This window comes from Cyclopterus lumpus, chromosome 10, assembly GCF_009769545.1.
Source record: "Cyclopterus lumpus isolate fCycLum1 chromosome 10, fCycLum1.pri, whole genome shotgun sequence".
Classification (NCBI taxonomy): Eukaryota; Metazoa; Chordata; class Actinopteri; order Perciformes; family Cyclopteridae; genus Cyclopterus; species Cyclopterus lumpus.
In genome coordinates, this window is record NC_046975.1 from 6,468,797 (window position 1) to 6,491,768 (window position 22,972).

The 22,972-nt window shown below is 43.8% G+C and overlaps 2 protein-coding genes and 2 long non-coding RNA genes across 6 annotated transcripts; 2 read left to right on the forward strand and 2 right to left on the reverse strand.

Annotated features, from left to right (window-relative positions):
• Window positions 1-3,413: 3,413 nt before the first annotated feature.
• LOC117737133 lies at window positions 3,414-5,223 on the reverse strand. 2 transcript variants are annotated; one of them, XR_004610016.1, is made up of 4 exons: window positions 5,082-5,223; window positions 4,263-4,638; window positions 4,001-4,054; window positions 3,414-3,896 (listed from the first exon to the last, which is right to left on the reverse strand). It is a non-coding gene; the product is annotated as an uncharacterized LOC117737133 (long non-coding RNA). The 2 variants fall into 2 exon arrangements; XR_004610015.1 differs by having other exon boundaries at window positions 4,263-5,223.
• A 27-nt stretch (window positions 5,224-5,250) lies between these two features.
• On the forward strand, window positions 5,251-6,659 carry si:ch211-39i2.2 (uncharacterized protein LOC449866 homolog). Its single transcript, XM_034542827.1, has 2 exons — window positions 5,251-5,484; window positions 5,880-6,659. The coding sequence occupies exons 1-2, from the start codon at window positions 5,322-5,324 to the stop codon at window positions 6,320-6,322; spliced, it is 606 nt and encodes a 201-aa protein (XP_034398718.1). The 5' UTR covers window positions 5,251-5,321; the 3' UTR covers window positions 6,323-6,659.
• An 863-nt stretch (window positions 6,660-7,522) lies between these two features.
• Window positions 7,523-21,102, reverse strand: LOC117737131 (bromodomain containing 8). Of its 2 annotated transcripts, XM_034542826.1 has the most exons (19): window positions 21,040-21,102; window positions 20,080-20,176; window positions 18,955-19,024; window positions 18,795-18,844; window positions 18,540-18,662; window positions 18,030-18,110; window positions 17,267-17,331; window positions 16,389-16,591; window positions 15,813-16,004; window positions 15,307-15,391; window positions 14,988-15,130; window positions 14,055-14,481; window positions 13,893-13,930; window positions 13,554-13,753; window positions 13,078-13,170; window positions 12,660-12,728; window positions 12,269-12,554; window positions 8,385-8,493; window positions 7,523-8,154 (listed from the first exon to the last, which is right to left on the reverse strand). In XM_034542826.1, exons 1-18 carry the CDS (start codon window positions 21,056-21,058, stop codon window positions 8,434-8,436), a joined length of 2,301 nt encoding a protein of 766 aa, XP_034398717.1. In that variant the 5' UTR covers window positions 21,059-21,102; the 3' UTR covers window positions 7,523-8,154; window positions 8,385-8,433. The 2 variants fall into 2 exon arrangements, with proteins under 2 accessions (XP_034398717.1, XP_034398715.1); XM_034542824.1 differs by having other exon boundaries at window positions 7,523-8,493.
• On the forward strand, window positions 14,406-15,877 carry LOC117737134. Its single transcript, XR_004610017.1, has 4 exons — window positions 14,406-14,516; window positions 15,030-15,157; window positions 15,328-15,414; window positions 15,781-15,877. It is a non-coding gene; the product is annotated as an uncharacterized LOC117737134 (long non-coding RNA).
• Window positions 21,103-22,972: the final 1,870 nt, after the last annotated feature.

Genomic DNA, 22,972 nt, shown 5'->3' on the forward strand with positions numbered 1-22,972 from the left:
GGGCCTGCGGTCGGGGAGGGCCGAGCAGATGACGTCGCGGTACAGGGAAAAAGTGTAAGCGAACTCCGTTGTGGTGAGTTCCTTGGACCGGGTGGGGAGAGGCTGGCTGAGCTCGACGGGGCCGAGGACGGTAAGCAGTTCTCTAGGGGTGTGGGGATTGCTTGTGGATGGGTGGATGAGGTGGGCGAGGTCGACGTAATTGCCGGCGAGAATCTGCTGCCTGAGTGTGTGAGACAACGGGGATGGTCGGGCGAGTGGGTGTGCTGAAGGTAGCGCTGTGGCTAGGGTGGAGCATGTTAATTATTGGTTGGATGTTAACTTTGCGTCTTCTATTTCGAAAGCTAACGTTAGCTAGCGTTTAAGCTAGCTAGCCCGTCAAGTCCACCGTGTGTAACCCCTCTAGAAGAGCTTTAGTGTAAATATAACCACAACTTGCATTTCAGCAAACGTATCGTGCTTATTACCGGGTGCAATGATAATTGTCAATCTTTCAGGGCCAGTCTTGAATTCGGTAAGCATGTCTTTTTTTTATTGTCGTGTACATGGGTTAATGGTGGAAGGGACCTCGTCGGGAAACGAGTCAAAATTCTAAACCAGTTTATCCGTTTACCAATTTAAAAGGAACGTACTTATAACGTCACGTTAAGCATTTTTTTAATGGCAGACAGGATGTTAGTGGTTATTAATAACCGTGGCTGTGTCACTCGTGTTCTCTGAATGCACCGCATTACGGGAGTCGCACAACGTTACTGTCATTGAATGAAGATGAAATGTAATGTTAGGTTAAGTTGAACGAGGAGTAATTCAACAACAACCGTATGACGGCTGACCTCTCGGCCTCAGCGAGTGGCACCGTGGCCCAACAGCAAGCGGTACTCTACGTTTTGTATTGTGTAGGTAATGTGACTAAATCTTAAATGATCATACTATTTCCTTTCTGGCTGAGTTCTGTCGCTTATCAAGCAAAAATCTGCAAGCAGAGTTCTTCAAAGAACTCGACAAATGCACTCCTCCTCTCTTCCTGGAGATGTCCAAGTCCAAGGAGGGAAGTGTCAGCCAGAAACTTAATGAATATCTGCACAAGTCACACCAGGGGTAAGTTTCTCAAGCAAAGTAATTTTTCTTTATGTGGTTACTAAAGTAGTGCCATTGCATGCAGAGCTGTCAATTGATTGTCCTTTAACACTTAGGAAGTGTGTGTGTGTGTGTGTGTGTGTGTGTGTGTGTGTTTGAGATATTTGTTTGAGTACAGATGTGACTGGGAAGCCAACAGCAGTCCTTTGTGGCCTTCCTGTCATCCTTGGAGATGAGAACGCACACTTCTTCAAGACAGGCTTTGTAAGTAGACTTTACTCAACATTATTTAACTGCCCAATCTATCTCTCTTGATTCACCGATCACTTATCCCTGATTGGGGCCCTTTTTGGTGGTATCTCATGTCTTTCCAGTCGGGTCCAGTTGCAGCTCTCAAGTCGCCCCATTCAAAACCCAAATGCCTTCAAGAATAAAATAAAAAACTCATATCACACTCAAACGGGTATCTGTACACCTTCACATGTCTGCATGATAGTAGAGGGCTTCTACTAATATCTCCTGTTACAAAACAAAAAACAACAACAGGATTTTCCCTTGTAACATCATCACCATTTGTTTGTTGCCTTTTGGGCAACATGCTCGCTCTACTGCAACAGGAGGTTCAGGAGTAGAGTGCCAATATGATGCAGGTGTGACAGCTGAAAACAGTAGGCCGCAAACCTGATCAGCCTCCTGTATTTGAGGTTTGGATGGCGTGAAGCTGCGACTTGACCTTACGGAAACACAGCAAAGGATCCTGATCAGGGCTAACGAGCTGTCATTTCTATTTCACTTAGTGTTTGATGCCACTGCATCGACCTGTTGTTCTCAGGCTCTTCTACATTATGTTGTATTTACATTTGTGCTATTATTGTTGTTCCATTCAAATATCATCCTTGTATGTAAATACCTCAGTCCTTGTGAGAATCCATATTATTTATTAGCTTTTGCAACTATTCAGTGAATTATATGATGAATCAATCAATCAATCATAGCACTCGCTCTGGAGGACCATCTTCTTTTACTTGATTATCTAATAATATCAGAATGTAGCTTCGTCTTAGTGTCTGTGTCTCTTCAATGCTTCGATTGGTTGATTTTGTGGAGCCTTGTTTTGCTGTGAGGCACAAATATAACCATTGTGTGTTCTATTATAGAAATGCAAAGTGACATTTAATATGGAATTGTGTTTTTTTTTGTTTTGTTAGGACTCCAGTGACCTTCTGGACATGTGTCCCACACCTCCATGTGGATCCTGACAGTGAATGCTGAAGACACTGTGGCCTCTCCTCACTCGCTGCACCTGGAGTACAGCTACTGCCATCGTTTAGGACGGAACAGTAGTGATGGGTGACCATGACAGTCTTCCACATGCCATGTGCCTACTCTTCGGACTTATTACAATATGGATTGTGGAGGTCCGTTCATACATTGTCATATTCATTGAATGTGTTGTAACTCTGTAATGCTGTTTATCTGTACACATGACATGTATTGCTTCTGTCCATCTGTGCATGGTATGTGACATGCCGGGTTTTCTGTAGTGGAATTTTGCAAATGCCAAAACTGTGTTTATCATAGTCTGTGTTCCAAAACTTAATCTGGCAACACATCAAGCATTTTAAGCACGTTGTTTGATCTTAAGAAAATGTGTGAGGACAAAAACTCAAAAATACATTTCTTTTTCTTATAAATAAACGTTGTCTTCCATTATAACTGTTCTCTATCTTTGTTTCAACAACTTATAGTTTGTAATTTTAAGGCAATCGGTTTCCTGATTATTTCCTAGTAATGTGGACGCTTGGACTAGTAAAGATAACTCTTTCTTATTAGTACTGCTTACTTAATATAACTTGGATCTTTAAGTTATCTGAATTGACTATTTATTGTCAACATAATTAAAGATTTTAAGTTAACTTCACTCATATCTTTAAGTTGTCTGAATTTACATTTTAAAGTTAACCTAATTACTAATTTTGAGTTAACTATACTAATGTTTACTGCAATTACATGAGTTGACTAAACTCAGTTTTTTTCAGTTTTAAGAACTTAAAATTATTGAGCTACTTTACTTAGAAAAGTTGAGGCAATCGGTTTCCTCACGTTTTTCAAGTAAAGTAAACTTATTACATTTTACAGTGTGGATGTGCTGACCAATATGAGTGTGTTTCTAAATTGACATTCAAACTCGGGCACAAACGGGAGCCGTAGCTCATAACATTATGGAAACCCCAAATAACACATGAGATGGACACATGTCATCTACATTTTGCTGGACTTCTCACACTCATATACCCATCATTCAAAATGTTATACTAATAACATATGCTTTTGTCTACTTTGTTTTTGTATAATTTATTTAGTATGTACTTGTCTGCACCTGTTTTGTACTACACTTTATAAAATAAATAATTATAAAAGTGTGCAATGAATTAAAACTTTTGGAAAGTAAAAGCATAAAAATGGTGATGAATTCCTCAAGCATTATTTTACGTATGGTATTTTTAAGTGTTTTTTTGTGTTGTGGCTCATAAGCTGCCTTTCCAAACCGCCAGGGGTCTGTTTGAGGAAATCTAATAACCAGTTGCAGCGTGCTAAATTGCTTCAAGTCCCTCTGTTCATGCAGCAGTCTGGACAAACTAACATTTACAAAACGTATACAGTCTCTCCTGTCCCATAGCACACCCTGGTTAACCACTTTTTAAATGGAGGCTTTTTAAAGAAGCAAGAGAATATATTGTTTGTCCAGCATCAATATTGTGTCGGAGGTGGCTGAGCCGCTTCTGACGAGCCTCCATGTGGTTCTGCTCCTCCTGTGTTTCCTTAAAGACACAAAAACACATTTCATACACACGATCATTCAAATCTAGAATCCTGTCTTGTGACCGCTGCAGACTCTAGTAGTGTTTTAAAGTGCACCTCTCACCTCGATGTCCTCGTATCATCCAGTCTGCTGCTCTCCCAACACCTTGACTTTTCTCTGAGAGCCAACAAAGAAGACAAATGAGCTCCTTAAAAGTAGTTCTGGACATCAGAGACGATGATATTCTCAGGAAGTGTAAATTACACTGATGTCTGAATGGCCATGTTTATTACTGACCATATCCTATAATTGCATTCATTTTGAAGAAGTATATAATAGAGCTGAATCGGCCCCTGAATTTGAAATGTATGCTTTCAATATTCACCTCCAGAACTTCAGCACAGAGAAGATGTTGTCTTAGTCGGTCTTTACAACGTTCCTCTTCTTGCCCAATGTCGTCCTTTGATGCCGCATATCTACACGTGTATGACTTATAAAAGCGTCCGTCTTAACATGTAACACGATAAATACACTTGTATGGCATATGAGCATTAACACAGGAACGTTTTAATTAAACTTGATACTGTAGGCTCCGTTCTGCTAAATGTTGGCATTGCAATCTTCCAAAAAACACAGAAGGACGACACTGGAAAGTGGAGAATTGCACAATGTTTGTGACAAAGATTCACAGGTTTGGTCCAACCTTACGTGTCTTCCATAGTTCCCACTGACTGTTTATACACCAGTCCATCTGCAACTGTCTATGAAACAAATAAATCAATTCATCGGAACTCTGAGTTGAACACATTTAAACTTAAAAAATAGATATTTGCTACAGTTTTTCATTTGTTAATGGTTTTCATACACTTAAGCTAATATGAAAGTGTTCTTTAACAGTAAATAAACTATTTCTGTGACATCGGACATCTGCTTACAATCATAGGAATAAAAATCAGATATTAAAATGTTTTTGCTGTCCTGAGTTACAGGCACAATGAATGGTTTCCAGCCTATGAAGAGGCCCACTGGTGGATTGAGATAACAGCATTCATCATTGCCATGTGACTTGTGAACTTTACTAAGTTAACAAAGTGATATTGATATTCCCAACATGTCACTCTGCATATTAGTAACCTGATGTTGGCTAACTCGGTTCCTTTGAGAATCGTACTGAAGCCCACTACTCGTGTTCAGCATTCCCTACCGGCAGCAGTCCTCCTCGTGCTCGGCTCGGTGCAATGCCCGGACATGTTGCGTGAGCCGCGCGTCAGGTCGGGAACCTTCTGGATCCCCCGGTCGGCCCCGCCCCCTCGGGAGGACGCTTAGCTCAGCTGATGCAACGCGCTGCACCTCCGGTATAAAAGCCGCGCGCGCACGGCTCACCGCTGCGAGCTGGACACAGTTGCTCCATGGAGACACCGGAGCGCGACCAACGGAAAGCAGGATGGTCCATACCGGACACGGACTGCCCGTCCCGGCGGAGGACGACAGCGTCGTAGAGATGATCGGAAAGTACTTCCTCCAGCTCACGTCGCCGGGCCGAGAGACGAGCGCAGCCCGGCGGGGCAGCGTCGAGAGCTGCGACGAGAGGGAGAACAACTCGCCAGGTGAGTCGCTCAGGAAAGTGTAACGTAGTTTTGTTTAAAAAGACAAGTATGCCCATCATAACACACACACACACACACACACACACACACAGTGGATACGTAGTGACCACCACACTAGTAACATTAGAACTATATCATTTGGCGGAAGAACAAATCGGGTGGCTGGTCTTTCTGATGCAACAGTCTCTGGACCAGGTCTCTGATAAACTGATGTCAAACCTTAATCTGATGACTCGTATAGTTTAGACATGCATCACATGATTATGTAAAAGTATTGAGGATCGGGTTCCTGCTTTATTCCGGTTTCACTGCACTTCCATGTGTCCTATTTACTGTCACTCTTATTAAAGTGGATAACATGTTCGTATTCTAACGCCTCTGGTACCCGTCCACAGCCAACATGGACGATGGTTTGGAGCACGGAGAGTGGCTCCTGCAGCAGGACGTGACCCGACAGATCGAGCACTGCCTGACGGAGGCCAAGGCGTCCGCCCTCCACTGCGGGATGCTGCTGCTGCCCCGCCAGATGACCGCCAGGGTCGGCCAGGACGTGGTGCGCTCCTCTGCGGATGAGCCCTGCGGCCTCCGGGGCGCCTCCATCAAAGTCTATGTGGACGGCAAAGACGGCCTGACGCCTGCAGGGGGCGTCCTCCTGGACCCGAGCGTCACCCCGACGTTTGAACTGTCCGTGATCTTCAAGGCGGAGCGGGCCGGTGGCTGGCCCCCGCTCAAGGTCATGTTCGATACCCACAAAGTGTTGAAGCTGAGGCCAGAGTACCGGCTGGTGAAGAGGAAGCTCTACTCCTCAGCCAGCCCCGTCATCCATGACTTCAACTAGTTAAGAATGTAAACTCGTTTCAACATACCTCTTTTGTTGTTAATTGTTGTTTCTCAACTTCGTCAGGCAAAGGTTCGGCCTGGACTGCACTGGAGTTTTGCTGCGTTATATTTCCTCAAGAATTGGGTTGTTTATTCCTGTATGAATGTCTGGCTTGGAGCAGGAGGTCCAACCAGTTGAACACAGTATGTTGCACAGAATGGATGAATGTTAAAAGTGTTCACTCTTAAACATGAAAGCTTCCTTCCAGGATCGGGCTGGTCTCACTCCTGAATTGGGCTGTACTTTATTTTAAAATATTTATGCAATTGTAAAAAAATTAAAATGTTCACTATTTCTTTGTCCTGTGCTTTGCATTTGAAGTATACTTCTACACCCTTTCTACATAAGAGTATGCTATATGTACACACAAGGCCGATACTTTCAGGGGAAACTATTAGTTTTAATGAGTTTTTAAGATGACTTTAAACTAATTTAAAGCAAATACACTCTAGGGTTTTGATTTAGATCAAATAATCTTTATTTAACAAATGTACAACAGAAGACATGATACATGTATCTACCCAAACACAAAACTCTACACGATCCATCTCACGGGTACAAAACATGTCTTTGTAAAGACACATTACACAAACATGTTTCTGACCCATATGCATCCTGGGGTGGGATGCATCAATACTACTTCAGCAACAATGAACGTCCTACGTTTCAGCCCATTAACACACAGTGAAGCACCAGCGTTTTACGACACAGCCAACTAGTTTACAAAGAACACATTTAGTTTAGACACGTTCTGATTCTCTACCTTCAAAGGCAGCTATTGGTTTCCATTCATTTCACAGCAGCGGAACCAACGAGTCGCTGCGTTTGAGGTTAAGGTGATCAATCGTGTGAAAAAGTAGTCCCCTTCTCTGGTGCAAGAAGGAATCCGTTGTTAATGCTTTGAGAACGCTGTTGGTGCATTCAAGGACACTGCGGCATTTTAAATTGTAAAAGTCTGCTGGCAAATGGTGATCTTTTACATGTAAAGCAAACAAACGATATGCATTCAACAGTTTCCATGATAGCTTGCTTGTATTCTGGACTTTGGAAAATAATATCAGATGCACGAGTGTACTTTAATGTTAATTAAATGTGAAATGTTAATGCCGTAGCACGGGATCGCTGATAAAACGGCCACGCACTGTTTACCGTGACTGGTTACAGTTCTTAAGCATGTTTTTATTTACCTTATAAAAGGTTGATTTACGAAGGCCAGTTACATCGTCTCCGGATCTGAATGGAAGCTTCAAGGTGGTGTAACGTATGTCATTTGCAGTTAATAGGCCGAAACAAGCAAAAACACTGGTAAATGTATTGGCCAGCCGACTGAAAGAAAGCCGGCGTCGGGACATCAGATTTTCTTAAATTTAGAAAGAAACTCTGTCACTGAAAAAAGGTCAGAAAATCCAGTCGTAAAGATTTGTGATACATTTGTAGAACGTTTTAGCAGCGATCACAGACCAAAATGCAGCACTAGCCGTTCTGGAAATAGTGGAGCTGTACATGCCATGTGGTGGTGGTGGTGGTGGTGGTGGTTGTTGTTCTTGTTGTTGCCGTCCAGTGTCTTTTCAGCCCACGTGGCACGGGCACAGCTCGATGCAGGTCACTCAAATAAACAGATCAGCTCGTATTAATGGAAACACGATTCAATGTGATCAAATCTGGCGAGTAGAGCTCATCCCGGCCTTCATCATTTGATCCCAAACAAACTTTTGCTGGTGAAAATGGTCTTTTAGTTTTGTCCTTCTCGCGGTCACAGTTCCATCTCAGCAGAGGGACGACTCTCTTTGCTGGTGAAATGATACGTAGGGAAAGTGGAGTGAATTCCCAATGGCGCTGCACATAAACCAATCACATGAAGAAGAAGCTGTGCAGCCCTCGCAGACACGCCGACGGACGTAACCGTCCACATTTGCCCTTGTCTATGCCAAAGTACAGATGAATAAGTGTGTATATGCACAGGCACACAGACTGCACAGTCCTCCTCAGAAAACAACCAAAGGGACCATTTCGTATTCACCTCCACCTCCTCTGAGTGACTCTGTGACTCGCTCTCTGAAATCTCAAGTCTATTTCTTCATTTTGAGGTCGGCCTCCATGGCACTACGGCGACCCCTAGTGCCCCCGTCCTGCAGCACAGAGACAGACGAGGAGAAAGAGGAGGAGGGGGGGGGGGGGGGGGGGGGGGGGGGGGGAAGAAAATTCACATACGGGTGTAAAGGTCAAATGTCAAAGGTCAGTTGGCCAGCGTGAAGGGAGGCCCAGCCTCACACGATTGCGCCCCGCACAACAACAAAAACAGCAAAGTCCACCTTGGAAGGCTTCCTCTCCAAATGAAGAACAGAACAAATAATAACATGATGATTGAAATAATACATAAATAAAAATGTTAAAAAGGAAGAATTCAAAAGAATAAAAGGAGAAAATAAATTAGAACATGCAAAGACAGGGACAACCGCACGTAAACAGAAAAACACAGGAAACCGGCATGGGGTCATTAACCGAAGGTCGATGGAAGCTTGGGTGATGAAAGGTTACGGGATCCTGTGAGGAGTGTGTGAGTGTGTGTGTGTGTGGTGAGGATATTGTGTCAAAACAGAACTTAAAGTTTATGAGGGTGACAAGGACAGTGTGTGAGGAGCTGTCAGAGAAGAAGAGTGAGAGACAAAGAGGCCTTTGATGGTCCGTCAGCTTCTTCCTTCTTCTGTGTGACTAAATAAGTTTAGTACCTTAGAGGTCAGGGGCCCCAACTAGAAAAGTACATTCAACAAAGAGGAAAAAACTAAGAATCGTTGGAGAAACAAAAGTCTGACACGTCAAGTTTGACCAAAAGGAAATCAAAAGCAAAGTCAAAACAATAAACGCCGTCTTCTTTTGATCCCAAAACACTATTTTCACGATGAGGGATGAGGTCCTACAGGGTCACGACACCTTCAGTTCACATGAAGGATTTCTGTATTTGTGTATGTTTTTCCTCTTTGGTTGAGGTGACCCTGGCTCAGTTCAAAATAAATTTAAAAAAGGAGTGTGACTTACTTCGGTGCACTCGGGACGCCTCGCTGGGCAAGTTTCCCAGCGGTCAATAAACACCGGTGCTGCCGACTACAACAGACACTTTACAAGGAAAGATATTTCCATATCTTTAGAGCGCTTTAAATCCGTAATCTTGTAGAAGAGGCGCCCGGACACCAAGTAACACGACGGCAAGCCGACTGCACCAATCAGGATTCAGGAAAACATGTGAAGCTGTTGCTGCTGTCAAATCTGATCGACTTTATGTTTTCTTTATAACAATAACTCTGTTTTTATATTTAGTCTGGCTTTAAATCATATTCACTTACACTATAAATAAGAGAAATTGCTTCCGCTTGATGTTTTTAGGGAAGTGTTTCATACATGGTGTTGAATATTTATCTGAACATAAACACATAGCAGTAACAAGCAATCTTCATGCTGCTCCCTTCAGCCTCAACATGTTGATGACCAAAATGCAAAATGTGCAGCTTCCTGGTGACAAAACTGCGTCAGCGCGACGCGGTTTGTAATCGACCTCTGACCCCGTTCTGCATCTGTGCTTATATGATGCCCATATGGTTTTATCAGTGTTCAGATTATCGGTATTACACACAAGGATTTGTTTAAGGAGAATAAAATAAAGATTGTGTATTTTGTTATTTTAAATGAACTATTGAACAGTGGTGCATTTTATTGGCTCTAATAAGAACTTCCCAGCTTTGTTTTGCTTTGTTTAATGCCACTAAAAAACCAGAGAAAGAAAGCGAGATGAGGTGTACAGAGTGTGTGTGTGTGTGTGTTTGTGTGTGTGTGTGTTTGCTTTGAGACAAGCGTAGCGCGGCCTGGTTCTGGTGAAATCTGAGGGAGAACCTGAATACTTACAAAGAGAGAGAGAAGGAAAGCAGGAGAGGCCATTGGGACACTGTCCTGTAGGAGGACAAACATTGGAGTGAGAAAGAGAGAAAAACACACACACACGAGCGTGAGAAAGCAAGTTCCATACAAGTCTGCGTCAAACACAGAAGAGCACCGAGGAACGAACAAGCAAGCGCGCGCACACACACACACACACACACAAAAGTGAGATTGCTAGACAGACGTAGAGAAACGTATACAAGCAGGCAAGAACACTGCCATCTTTAAGTCGGCTCACAAACACCAAACCACAGTTCCCATCATGGCCACAATAATATATATATATATATAAATATCCATTCAGTCGTAACACCTCCATAAACTACAGACGTTAAAGTCATCCATCCATCCATTTTCAATACCGCTTATCCTCATTAGGGGCGCTGGAGCCTATCCCAGCTGACATAGGGCGAAGGCAGGGGACACCCTGGACAGGCCGCCAGTCCATCGAGGGCAATTAAAGTCATTAAAGTTCTAAAAAGGTAGTCAGTCTCATTACAACTGCTGTAGAGAAGCCAAATAACAGATTTTGATCTTTAAAAAAAAAAGAAAGAAGAAAAACCTGTCTGGAACTAATATTTCTAAATTCCATGACACACACACACACACACACACACACACACACACACACACACACACACACACACACACACACACACACACACACACACACACACACACACACACACACACACACACACACACACACACACACACACACACACACACACACACACACACACACACACACACACACACACACACACACACACACACACACACACACACACACACACACACACACACACACACACACACACACACACCTCGGGAGACATCGGAGCTTTGGTTACAAAAAGGTTCCATAGAAGTTCTTTAAATTCATATCAAAAAGGATTCAACAGACGTGACGGTATATCATTCAATGTAATATCAAAACAGAGAGCGAAACTGTTCCTCCTAGAATTTTAAGCAGTTCAAGTTAGTTTTATTCACATGAGTAAATTGTCCCACATTGATGGAAGGAGATAACACACAATGTGATCAACACTGTCTTAGGAGCAAGTATACAATGTCTAAATGATACAGCATAATAATAATAAAGATATTAGATACAGAGCAGTCAATCCAAAGGCCCTGCATTTGTTATACAATGATGATGATGATGATGATGATGATGCTGCTCTTAATCCATTCATATAGTGCCAAGGACATACACATCGGTAATCGTGGTCAATTAAGACATGTAGAGCATTAGTCAGCTATCTTTTGAGACATATTTTGATTACAAAAAAAAGAAATCCCCCAAAGAAAAGTGTGACTGGAGTCAACACGTTAGTCTATTGACAGGCTCTGTGTAACGGATCCTCTAAACAAACCTCCTGAAATACCAACAGGATGTTCATACTGTCCATTAATGCATCTTCAAACATACTAAAGCTGAACAAGAAGACATTTCCAAAATACGCTATTTCATAAATAAAGCTTTTATAACTATTCAAATGTTATCTTTCTTTCATTTTTTTTTTTTACAAATAACCGTCCCATCTCTGACGTTTCCTGAGATCACTCCGTATACGTGGGCGATTCAAATATATTGTTCCAGGGGCCCCATTTTCATAAAGCTAAGGGCCCGGGGACATTTCCCTGAGCGATTATATATAGTAAATTGACACAGTTTTTCTTTTTTGCTAGTGTATATTTAGTATCATTTTTGATATACACTATATATATTTTTCTTCCAAACATAAGGTAAGAAGGAACTATGCTCCTCCCCGTGGGCACCTGGCACGAGAACGTCTCAGAGCAAAATAGATGGAAGAGTCCCCCCCCCCCCCCCCATGACATATCTGGACAGTGAAATGTTTGGAGTTGGAGGTTTATTGAGTGCTTTATCAGAAACAGACTTGTTTGATGCTCTGCCAGACCTTTTAGGGAATCCTAATTCGTCCCCCAACAAGTCGCCCAACCCACCTTCTCAGCCGGCTCTCCTGGCTTACGGTTCCCCTCCCTGCCGCGGAGGCTCTTGGCGGAGATGGCGCTCTCCGAGGTCTGCATGATGAGCTGGGTGGCCAGGAACTGCTGCACGTGCTCCAGGACGTCGCGCTGCATCTCCAGCGCCATGTGGTACACGTCGTGGTCCGACGAGTTGTACATGACGGCGTTCTGGAACATCAGCATGATGTCGCGCTGGAACTCGGCCGTGGTGCGGATCACGCCAGACTCAATGTTCTTCTTAATGGCCGACAGGTCCATGGGCCTGGAGCGGGGAGCAACCGGGGAGATTAATAAAACGGCTGTCAAAAGATGCAAGTGGTCATTTGGATGAAAAATTAAGCAAGAGTACGTGTGGCCGTGTTCTGACCTGTGGACGATGCTATGGTAACCAGGCGCGATGTCATCCGACACAGGCTGCAGGAAGACGCTGGCATACCTGAGAAAAAGGAATTCAACAAATTGTAAACAAATATTTGTTTTAACTGTTGGGGGAGATGGTTTTTCTGCTGTGGTCTCCAGTAAATTCATTTTATTTATATTATATTTCTCAGTAGTCAACTTCTTTTTTTTAAAGTGTGTTAAAATTCCATCATTTTAAATTAGGCAAAACAATTACAAAATGCTGAATAAACAACTAGTAGTAGTTCAACTGGTGTGCCCTATGACTAATATGATTCTTGTCTCTCGCACATTGGGTGACGACCCTAAAACACGCGTCACTATTGCTAAAGTGGTTTTGGCCAACAAAGACGTTGATTCATTGCTGAGGTTCCAAGAAGCTCCACCTGTGGTTGGCTGCGGCTCTCCACACCAGCATGATGGCTTTCTTCCAGATCTTCTGGGCCTGCACGGCCTCCTGGTCCTCGCCGCATGTCGATCTGACGCAAAGAGAGAGGAAGCGAAGACAGAGGGGGAACGGAGAGAGGATTGGGAAGTGCCCGGTGAATTGAAACAAGAAGCAGACGAAGAAATCCCCCGCGGCACAGAGGCAAGCGGAGACAAAGAACTGTTAGAACTGTTATGTCAGCAGCTCAAGACTGCGTAACTCTTTGAGTCCTTATATGATTCAGAGGTCATGACCCATGACAAATGCAAGCGAAGCTCAGGACACGGCTCTGGATTTAAACGAGCCACTTCCCCACTACATATTACCCAGGAGATTAAAAAAAAGCTTATGACGACACAATCATTTCAGCCCTTTTTCTGCAACCGTGAACATACACACACACACACACACACACACACACACACGGACACCTACAGCTGGGAAGACGAGGCCGGGCTGCTGGCCAAGGAGTCTGCCGTGTAGCGCTGCGAGGGCGGGCCGTAACCGTCTTCACTCTCGCTGGCTGCCCGCTCCACCTCTGACAGATAGGGCCCCTCCCCCTCCCCGCACTCCTCCTTCAGCTCCATCCCTTCTTCTGGGTAGCCCTCGCTCCCCGCCTCCTCCTCCTTCACCTCCTGGGTTCAAGAACACACACACACACACACACACACACACACACACACACACACACATATTGAGTCAGATAACTGTGTTTGACAAAGGTTGTGTGTGTGTGTGTGTGTGTGTGTGTGTGTGTGTGTAGATGTGCGTTACCTTGGACTCTTTCCCAGACACTGAGCTGTCCTCAGAGTCTGTGGAACAGAAATGAGAAGAGGATTAGGAAAAAAATAAATATATCAGCATGATTTCTCTGTGTTTGTCTGTGTCTGGGTGTGTGTGAGCGTGTGTGTGTGTGTGTGTTGTGACAGCACCCACCCAGACATGGTGGGTTGGGCTCCGGCTGGCTCCACTCCTCTCCTTCACTTTTGACCGTCACCTCAGTGGCCTCCTTCCCTGCCGCCCCCTCCTCCGTAACCTCGCTTCCTGTTGCACCGTCGTCAGAGGTGACATCACTTCCTGTTACCTCAGGTCCCTCACAGTTTCCCTTGAGCTGTTGTTCTCGTTTAGTTTCCACTTGGTTCTGGGTCTCTATGTCTGCAGGAATCAGAGCTGACATTGCAGCCACTTCCTGAGGCTCCTGAGCGGGATCGGAGTCTTGGACGGCGGGGGCCGGGTCCGAAGCCTTCAGCTCCTGGGTCTCCCAGGGGCCGGGGAGGGTGTGTCCTTCTGAGACGGCCTCTTCGCACAAGGAGAGAGCTGCTTCCACTGCTGCTGCATCCAAGGCCTCCACAGAGTCGTCGACCTGGGGTGAAGGAGGGAAGGACAGAGACCGATAAGGTTGAACTAGTGCATCGCCACTATGATCTCAAATGTAGTTTTTGTTACCAAATGCCGTATCTACAGGTCCACACACACATATGACTACATGACCCAGAATTATTGATTGAGGGAATTTCATAGTTTAACTGTAAACAAGGAATAAAGCACTCCAGAGGTCATCAACTAGGGAGTGATCACTCAACAAATGAGTGTTACTGTGATGAACAGCAGTAAATCTTTCTTTGGTGTTCAGTGAATATAAAATCTGGACCGTAAGTCTGTTTTATTCCTGCATGTACTGCATTACTCCTTTACATATTGGTGCGGTCATGTGATTTCTATTGAGGCTTCTACTATAACTTTCATCACAGTCACTCAAGTCGAACCCACTCCCCAATTAACATGAATAACAAAAGGGCAACCAGCTCTGATCATTCTTGCCTCTTCAATGGTGACTGAGACAAATTGACACGTGAACTCTTAACCTACCTTTTCCTCTATGATGGCAATGATGTCTCCCACTGTCTCCAGGTCCAACTCGTCTCCCATGTAAGACACTGCAACAAGGTCCTCTTCCACTAACCCCGCCTCCTCCCCGAGCTCCACCTTTACTGCAGCATCCGCTTCACCCTCTGCACACACACACACAGAGAAAAAGTGTAAGTAATAATTAGGTCTGAACCCAGTATCTTTATCTACTGTACACCATGAACAGCGCGGGTGAAGAGCCTTTCTTGTCTATCTATTAATGTCACAGCACCATGTGTATCTGTGAGCGTGCATAATCAGTTATGCAAAGTGTATTGACCTGTGATGACCTCATGACCAGGTGGTACGGCGGTGGCTGTCTGAACTCCATTGGTGAGGCTTCCAATCGAGTCTCCCTCCCCAACCTGACATCAACACATTGAAAAAGGTTTTAATCCAGAATTGCTATCAGTCTGTAAAAGAAAGTCACCAAAGCAGTGAATGAATGCATGCATATAATTATCTGATAAAGATATAAACTCTGACGATGTTGATATTAGAACATGTGGCTATATCCAAAAGACTGTAAGGTAAAATAAGAAAAGCTGCATAGCCAATCCTCCATATGCTCATTAAGCCATACCGGCAGACGTTCCAATTTAATACTGAATGGCTGACATTTCACATTTAAGTTTATACTAGCATTCTAGAAATTGGTGTTTACGGTGTACATCGGTTGGAGGCGTTAACAACCGAGTCTTTCCTGTTTCCTCGTATGATGTCATATCCTGTTTAATTCTTGGCATTCTTGTAGTTTTGGAGGTTCCGATCTGATCGGGCTCTTACCAGGCGGGGGCTGGCCGGGATGAGGTTGCCCTTCTTCAGCAGTTCCGACAGGAGAGGGGAGGGCGGGGGCGTGGTCTTCTGGGTTAAGAGCCTCTTCTGTGGTGAGTCATCTACTTGAGCGGCCACGCCTCCATCTTTGGGCCCCGGGCCTGGGGCATCCGACACTGGGAGAAACACTCCGACCCCCTGGGCCTGGCGAGGGGTCAAAGAACCGGTGAGAGCGGTTGGCACAGTGAGCTGAAGTATCTCAACCATCTCCTTCTCCGAGGAGCAGGGAGTGCCAAAGCCACCACAGTGTGAGATGATCTTCCTCCACTGACTCATAATGAGACCAACAACTAATCGGGGATAGATGGGTACTTTTGTGGGATATTAATGCATGCGACAGCCTCTAAATCGATTACAGCGAAGCCTGAATTAAACTTCAGTGCATTGACTGTGAAATTCCCTTCATAATAAATTAAAGAAAACCTGATACAACATATATTTCTCTCTGTATTCAGTATTCTTGTGGCATCTCATCACTGCTACACGACTCCGTAAGGCAAACACTGCTCTATAAGAGGATGTTCTTACCACTGAGTGGGTGGTGATGGTGGTGGTGATGGTGGTGGTGATGGTGGTGGTGGTGTCATCGGAGGCAACGCCGGCTGTGTCCATGGGCGTCGTGGGGACCAAAGAGTCAGCCAGAGAGTCCACGGTGGGGGGGCTGGCACCCAGAGGAGAACGGACAGTTACGCTGGGCTGACGCTTAGGCGTGTTTTTCATCGCCTGACGAGCTGTGATGGACAGAGAGAATCAGGGAAAGAGAGAATATATCAATCTTTTTCGGGTTTGGATGAATTTTCTTCTCGCTCTCTCAAGGAATCTGAAAAAAAGAAAAACTGCAGCAAATAAATTAAGAGAAAGGCGTCGCGTAAAAAAAAAAAAAGCGCGGCCATGTCGACCCAAAGCAGAGAAACAGTCCCTCGTCTTAACAAGTAATACAAATTTTAAAAAAACATTCGAAGTACAGGGCAGAGAAAAGTATTCTTGTCGTTTCAGATTTGCTGCATTTGGACTGGGAACACCCTGACTGGAATTTAAATGTTTACGTACTATTTCACAAATGTTATACGTAGAATGCCGTTAATCCTTAGCCTAAAGAGGAATGTGTCGGAGGTTTCACACAACATAACCATGTCATGAAACTACACAACACTGCATTTGCTATGAAGTTTAGGAAATGTTTATCTCGGCAAAATAGAAGACATCCCATTTGTAAAGCGCTCGCACCTTAAACAACAGATGTGTTTTTGACTTCAAACTCCGTATGGCAGCATGCCGGGTCACGTGAGGGGAATGTGTGGCAACACCCGGCCCAGAGATAACCGAGACGGTGTCTTCCAATACTCATGTGATCCAAGACATTTACAGTCCAACAGAGGGCCGTCACCAGTGCAGACTGAACCTACCTTGGTACGCCGTTTCTGTGGCTTTCTTCTTCTGTTCGGCTTCCTCCTCAGCCTGCTTCTTCTTTCTGAGGTTGGAGAAGAAAAAAAATAATAAAAATCACAGTTTAAAAGAATAATAGAAAAAAGGTAAAGAGGGAGGGTTACGGCTGGAAAGCTGCAACCGGATGAACCCCCAGCTGTGCTTTATAGCGATAACTGTCGGGGTGTCGTTGAGCAGGTAACTGCTCAGCGGCCAAATCGCCCCCTTGTTCTCTCATTCACTCCCAGCAATAGAACTAGACACTCTTCACTCTACCGTGAGCTATGAAGGAAGACTTCTGACACTCATGACACAGATGCTGAGTCACACACGTGCAACGCTCTGCATTATGGAATTGGAATTGTTCCACTGTTGAGTTTTTAAGGGGACTTTCACACTCAGAATTTAGTCAGTCAAGTAAAATGGCAGAGTGCACTATATATATTAAATAAGAGCGGATTTCAGATGGAGATTTACTAGACAGCTGTCTGTACAGGACATGTAGCATTGGATGTGGAGCATATCCACATGCTACAGCAGCATGAAGGCCACCAACAGATAAGAGGTTATGGGAATTTTCTTGGGCAAATTTCTGTCATGGTGGTGTTGAATGAAAAGTCAGGTGATCCTCAAAGTTATTTTTTTTTGTCACCGTTTGTCTACAGCATGCATATCTTGGCCTGCAATTCACATGTTAGTATCTGTTTTGTTGATATCAAAAAGAAGAACCGATAAGAGTCTCACAGTGAGATCTCTGCCCACAGCTCCTTCAGCTGGGAGTCCATGTGACCCGTCTGTATCAGATCCACCTCCTTCTTCAACTTCCTGTCAGGGCAGAAAGCACAGCATGGTTAAAGATCGTGTCTCGCATCAAATGTAGTTTAACTTATTGCATTTTAAAAACTTTAACTTTATTACGTTCGTCATATAACATATTTTACATACAGTCGATGTGTCCTTGAGCCAGACACTTCACCCTGAATTGCTCCCCGTAGCTGTGTCTACGGTGTATGATTGTAAGTCGCTTTGGACAAACGCATCAGCTAAATGAAATGTCATGTAATGTACATGACTGCATTTAACCCATCCGTAGCAATTTAGGAGCATCGGGCTGCAGTGACGCGCCCGGGGAGCAACTGGGGGTTCAGTGTCTTGCTCAAGAACATTTTGACATGCGAACTTTGGGGAGACCGGGGATCGAACCAACGACCTTGCGGTTGCAGGACGACCACCCGACCCAAAGTGTGTATGTACCTGTACTGCTCTTGTGTGTCTCGCAGCAGCTTTTTCAGCTCCTCTATCCTCTCTGTGGTCAGCCTACGCACAATGACATCTTCAATGGTTTCGACCACCTCACCCTTCTCACCACGCTTACGCCTGCAGTACAGGAGGGCAAAGGCACTTTAGGTCAACTCAAAATATTTGACCTGCGTTCACAAACAAAAGTGTCGACACATTATAATAATTCTGCATAGTGGTTTTTGGCTACGTCTGTGTTGGAATACTGACTTGGGTGCTTCTGTGGCCTCGAGCAGCTCCGAGTATTGTGAGGCACAGTGCTGAGAAACAGAGAGAAAGCTTGTTATCCTGGGGCACATTTTGGCCTCAGCCTGAGGAGAACTCAGCGTAGTCATCTGCTCAGAAGACAAAAAGAGAAAATGGTTCTTACCTTCTGCGAGAACCAGTCAGGAGGACGGCCGGGCTCTGAGAAAGGCTTGATGGCTCTACTTACAGACACCCTGGAAGACAGAGAGAAATTCCTCAGAATCAACACGCATGTTGAGAAAACAATGAAAAAAATAATTAATGTGGAAACTGAAGAAATGCATTCAAATTGGAAATAAATGAAAGTCACGTTCATATGAGCCTTGGCACAGTTTATTGAGAATGTAAAATGGTGTGCAGCACTACGCCACAGTAGCTGTCAAAAGTATTCTTATTTAAATGAAAGGGGTAACGCTGTTACATTGTTGTCACAGGTAAATACACAGGTAGATATTAGTCTTCTCTTACCATCTGCTTATTAGTTGTGAAAGTCATCACAGAACCACTGAGTGATATCTATCTGTCAGCATCCAGACCTTATAACTTGCCCAAGTCTGACCCCTAGTGGTGAGACTTGGGACTAACAGTAAACACTACTATGTGTTTTGCCCCATGTCCTAGATTAGAGCAGTGGTTTCGCAACCTTTTTTCAGTGATGTACTCCTTGTGAAATATGTTTTCAGCCCAGTACCTCTTAACCAGTGGAAAGCATTTTTGGTTGAAAAAAGAAGATGTAATACACAGCGCTTTGCCATTAGTGTCTGATTTAATATAGAATATATCAAAATTCTGTTTATGAACTTGCACTTAAACTTTATTAAATATTTATTAAACAACTCTTTTGAAAAGGATTTTTTAATGGATGCTAATTTTAAATATATTTTTTACAGTTCTCACGTACCCCCATTTGAGAAGCATCGTCCTAAAAGATGGACATAACCAGTAGATGTATGACAGCTAAAATGCTCTTTTACAAGGCTCTTACGTGAAGTAAATCAAAGTGTGTATAAACAGGAATGGATCCCTGGTTGATTCTTGAGTTGTTTTTTTCATATCATGGAGAAAGTAGGCTCTTGATTTTCTATGCCAAATAAATGCAAATCTCTTTGATATGTCTTCTCCTTGCATTAATTCTGCCCTGGCTGCCCAACATATGGATGGGCTCATACAAGAGACAGACATATGCCTCTTTTCTGATGCACTATGCCCCCCCCCCCCCCCTAATATATTGAGTAGGTTTGTTTCTTACCAGTTTTGGTCGCCACTCCTCATAACAGAGGAGGCCAGGCACAGCTTCTCCCTGATGGACCAGGGCTCCGTTGGCCCCACATTCAGGATCTTGTGTTCTGTGGATACAAAGTGCAGATGAACAGTGAGGTCACAACACGTCCAGGGGTGCTTGGCAGCCTCCGGCTCGTTGCTATTGACCACAAACACGTGTCAACCTGTCAATGAAACAGATAAAAAGCAGATGTTCCAATTGAAACATCTGCTTTCATCCGAGCCATGGGGTCTTTTACACTTGTCGTGGTCTTCTGTCCTCAGAGTAGATGAATCAAACTGTCGGTCATGGCCGGTTAAAGTTAACAAACTGTCGTCTCAGGTAACTTCACGTTTTGTGTTTTGTTTGTTTTGCCCCGTTAGGATTTATTTATAGTCGCACATACCAGTTAGTCGAAATGACGCCCCTTCCCCCCCATACAACCCAATTAACCACACGGGCGGTGGTGTATTAATGTTATAAACATAAAACCAGTAGCCGTTTGTATTTTTTTTTTATTGTATTATTGGTCAAAGTTAGCTAGCTAGCAACTGTTAGCTAGATTGTTTACAGTAATACGCTAGGTGGCGTCGCGTTGAGAGGATGCCTCTCTGACACTGGAGCTTTCTTTTCGTACAAATACGGGGGCTTGAATGCAACATTTACAAGTAATACACATTATCCAGAAGCCATGGCCGCGCAGACAATAACATACACACTTAGCGTTAGCTAAACATCTAAACAGTAACGTTGACGTTAGCTTAGCCGCGTTGATTACGGGGGACACATTCACGAGACACACACCGCTACTCGGCGTAACGTCGTTTAATGCAACAAACCCGGCTCGGTTCGACCAAACTCAATTAACTGCAATGTTTTAAGTTTGTTCACTGGTAGATTTGTGCAATGGTGAAGAAAATCGAGAAAGATTTGGGAAATATTACTCACTGCCGATACCGCTCGCCATTTCTTTTGTGACAAGGCCGTGAGCACAACTTCCGCCGGACAGGTTTCAGTGGTACACAAATGTTACGGTAAAAAAAAAGAAGACATAAATACTCAGACTGCAGTCAGTACAGTAGAACAACATATCTAAAAGTGCGTGTTTGAGTTAGTTTTCAAAGAAGCAGGACTTTTTAAAATATATATTACAAGCCAAGTCAAGAAAAGGTTGATATGTTTTGCAAGAACAATGACCTAAAAAAAAAGGGTGTGACTTCAATTCAATTAAATTCAGTTTATTTTGTATAGCCCAATATCACACATTACAAATTAGCCTCAGAGGGCTTTACAATCTGTACACATACGACATCCCTGTCCCAGGACCTCACATCGGATCAGGAAAAACTCCCCAAAAATAACCTTTGACAGGGAAAAAAGGGAAGAAACCTTCAGGAGAGCAACAGAGGAGGATCCCTCTCCCCGGATGGACAGATGCAATAGATGTCATGTGTACAGAATGAACAGAGTTACATGAACACATTACATGAATATGACAATGTATGAATGGACCTCCACAATCCATGAAACAGAAGGAGGTAGAGAGGAGGGGGGGCGAGGCGCATCAGCAGGGCCAACGCGGGAGGCCGGCTCACCAGGCATCAGACACAGCCAGGTCCAATGGACCCTATCAGACGTGAAGTCACAACGACTCCGGGGAGGAAGCAGAGTTAATAAGGTGCAATGGAGAGATGTAAATTCATCCATAAGGAGAGAGAGAAGAGGAGATAGGTGCTCAGTGTATCCTAAAACATCCCCCAGCAGCCTATAAGCCTATAGCAGCATATCAAGGGGCTGGACCAGGGCAAACCTGATTCAGCCCTAACTATAAGCACTATCAAACAGGAAAGTCTTAAGTCTATTCTTGAAAGAGGTGACTGTCTGCCTCCCGGACTGAAAGTGGAAGCTGGTTCCATAAAAGAGGAGCTTGATAACTGAAGGCTCTGGCTCCCATCCTGATTTTGAAGACTCTAGGAACCACGAGTAGCATGGTGCATCACCAAGAAAGTTGGTGTTGTGAGCAGGGTGGTCAGGAGTTTCTTGACATAACGAAGTCAGGAGTGGAAGTTTCCTATCGCAACTCTACCCCATTAATACTTGTTGGGGCTGACACCAAAAAAATGTGAATTCTTTATGTATTTTTGTCTTTATGCATTTAAATGACAAAAACAAATCTTATTCAACATAAATGTTATCTCGCCCTCTACATTGTCAGGAATATAATCCTGGTGTTGAAATAAAACATTGTTTTTTAATTTATATGATGTTGTTTAATTTATTGTTTGCTTTAGCTAAAAACACTTACATGTAGAGATAGTGAGTCTAATACATACCAGAACCAACAACAACAAAGCCATGTGCATTTTTCGGAATACAGACATCTCCATACATCATTATAATCCCTAAATGTCCAGAAACAATACCTTGGACACAACCTTCGTCCTGGTTGTGATTTGTATAATCATATTTCTGCCATCTGTGGTAAATCCACCGCTGAATGGGGATGAGAAGAACTACTGATGTTCAAGGTTTAAGCTTTTATTGTCATTTCACAAAACAATAATAGCCCCCCTCCAGGCTAAACACACACAGACAATGTATATAAAGTGATCTTCAAATATTGGAATTAGAATAAAATATAAACAATACAATATAATTAACTATATATAAGTTGCATTTAAAAAAAGAAATAAACAGGAACCGTAAATTATATTTGCAAGGGATATATACAACATGTGTAATAACATTCAAGCATCTTGAATCATAGTGTGATTTAGACAGCGTTGACGTGGGCATGAGGATAGTGCAAAGGGTAACGGTCGTGCAGTGTGGCCTACAACACAAGCAAGACACAAAGATCCACGTCAAGCGCGGAGGATGA

Excerpts from the sequence above, each read along its gene's own strand:
- si:ch211-39i2.2 (XM_034542827.1), top strand. The coding sequence starts at position 5,322 with ATGGTCCATACCGGACACGGACTGCCCGTCCCGGCGGAGGACGACAGC. Across the intron at positions 5,485-5,879 it reads GAGGGAGAACAACTCGCCAG|CCAACATGGACGATGGTTTG; the intron begins GTGAGTCGCTCA and ends ACCCGTCCACAG.
- LOC117737131 (XM_034542826.1), bottom strand. Across the intron at positions 13,754-13,892 it reads TGTCTGGGAAAGAGTCCAAG|GAGGTGAAGGAGGAGGAGGC; the intron begins GTAACGCACATC and ends TCTTGAACCCAG. Across the intron at positions 12,729-13,077 it reads AGAGCCGCAGCCAACCACAG|GTATGCCAGCGTCTTCCTGC; the intron begins GTGGAGCTTCTT and ends CCTTTTTCTCAG.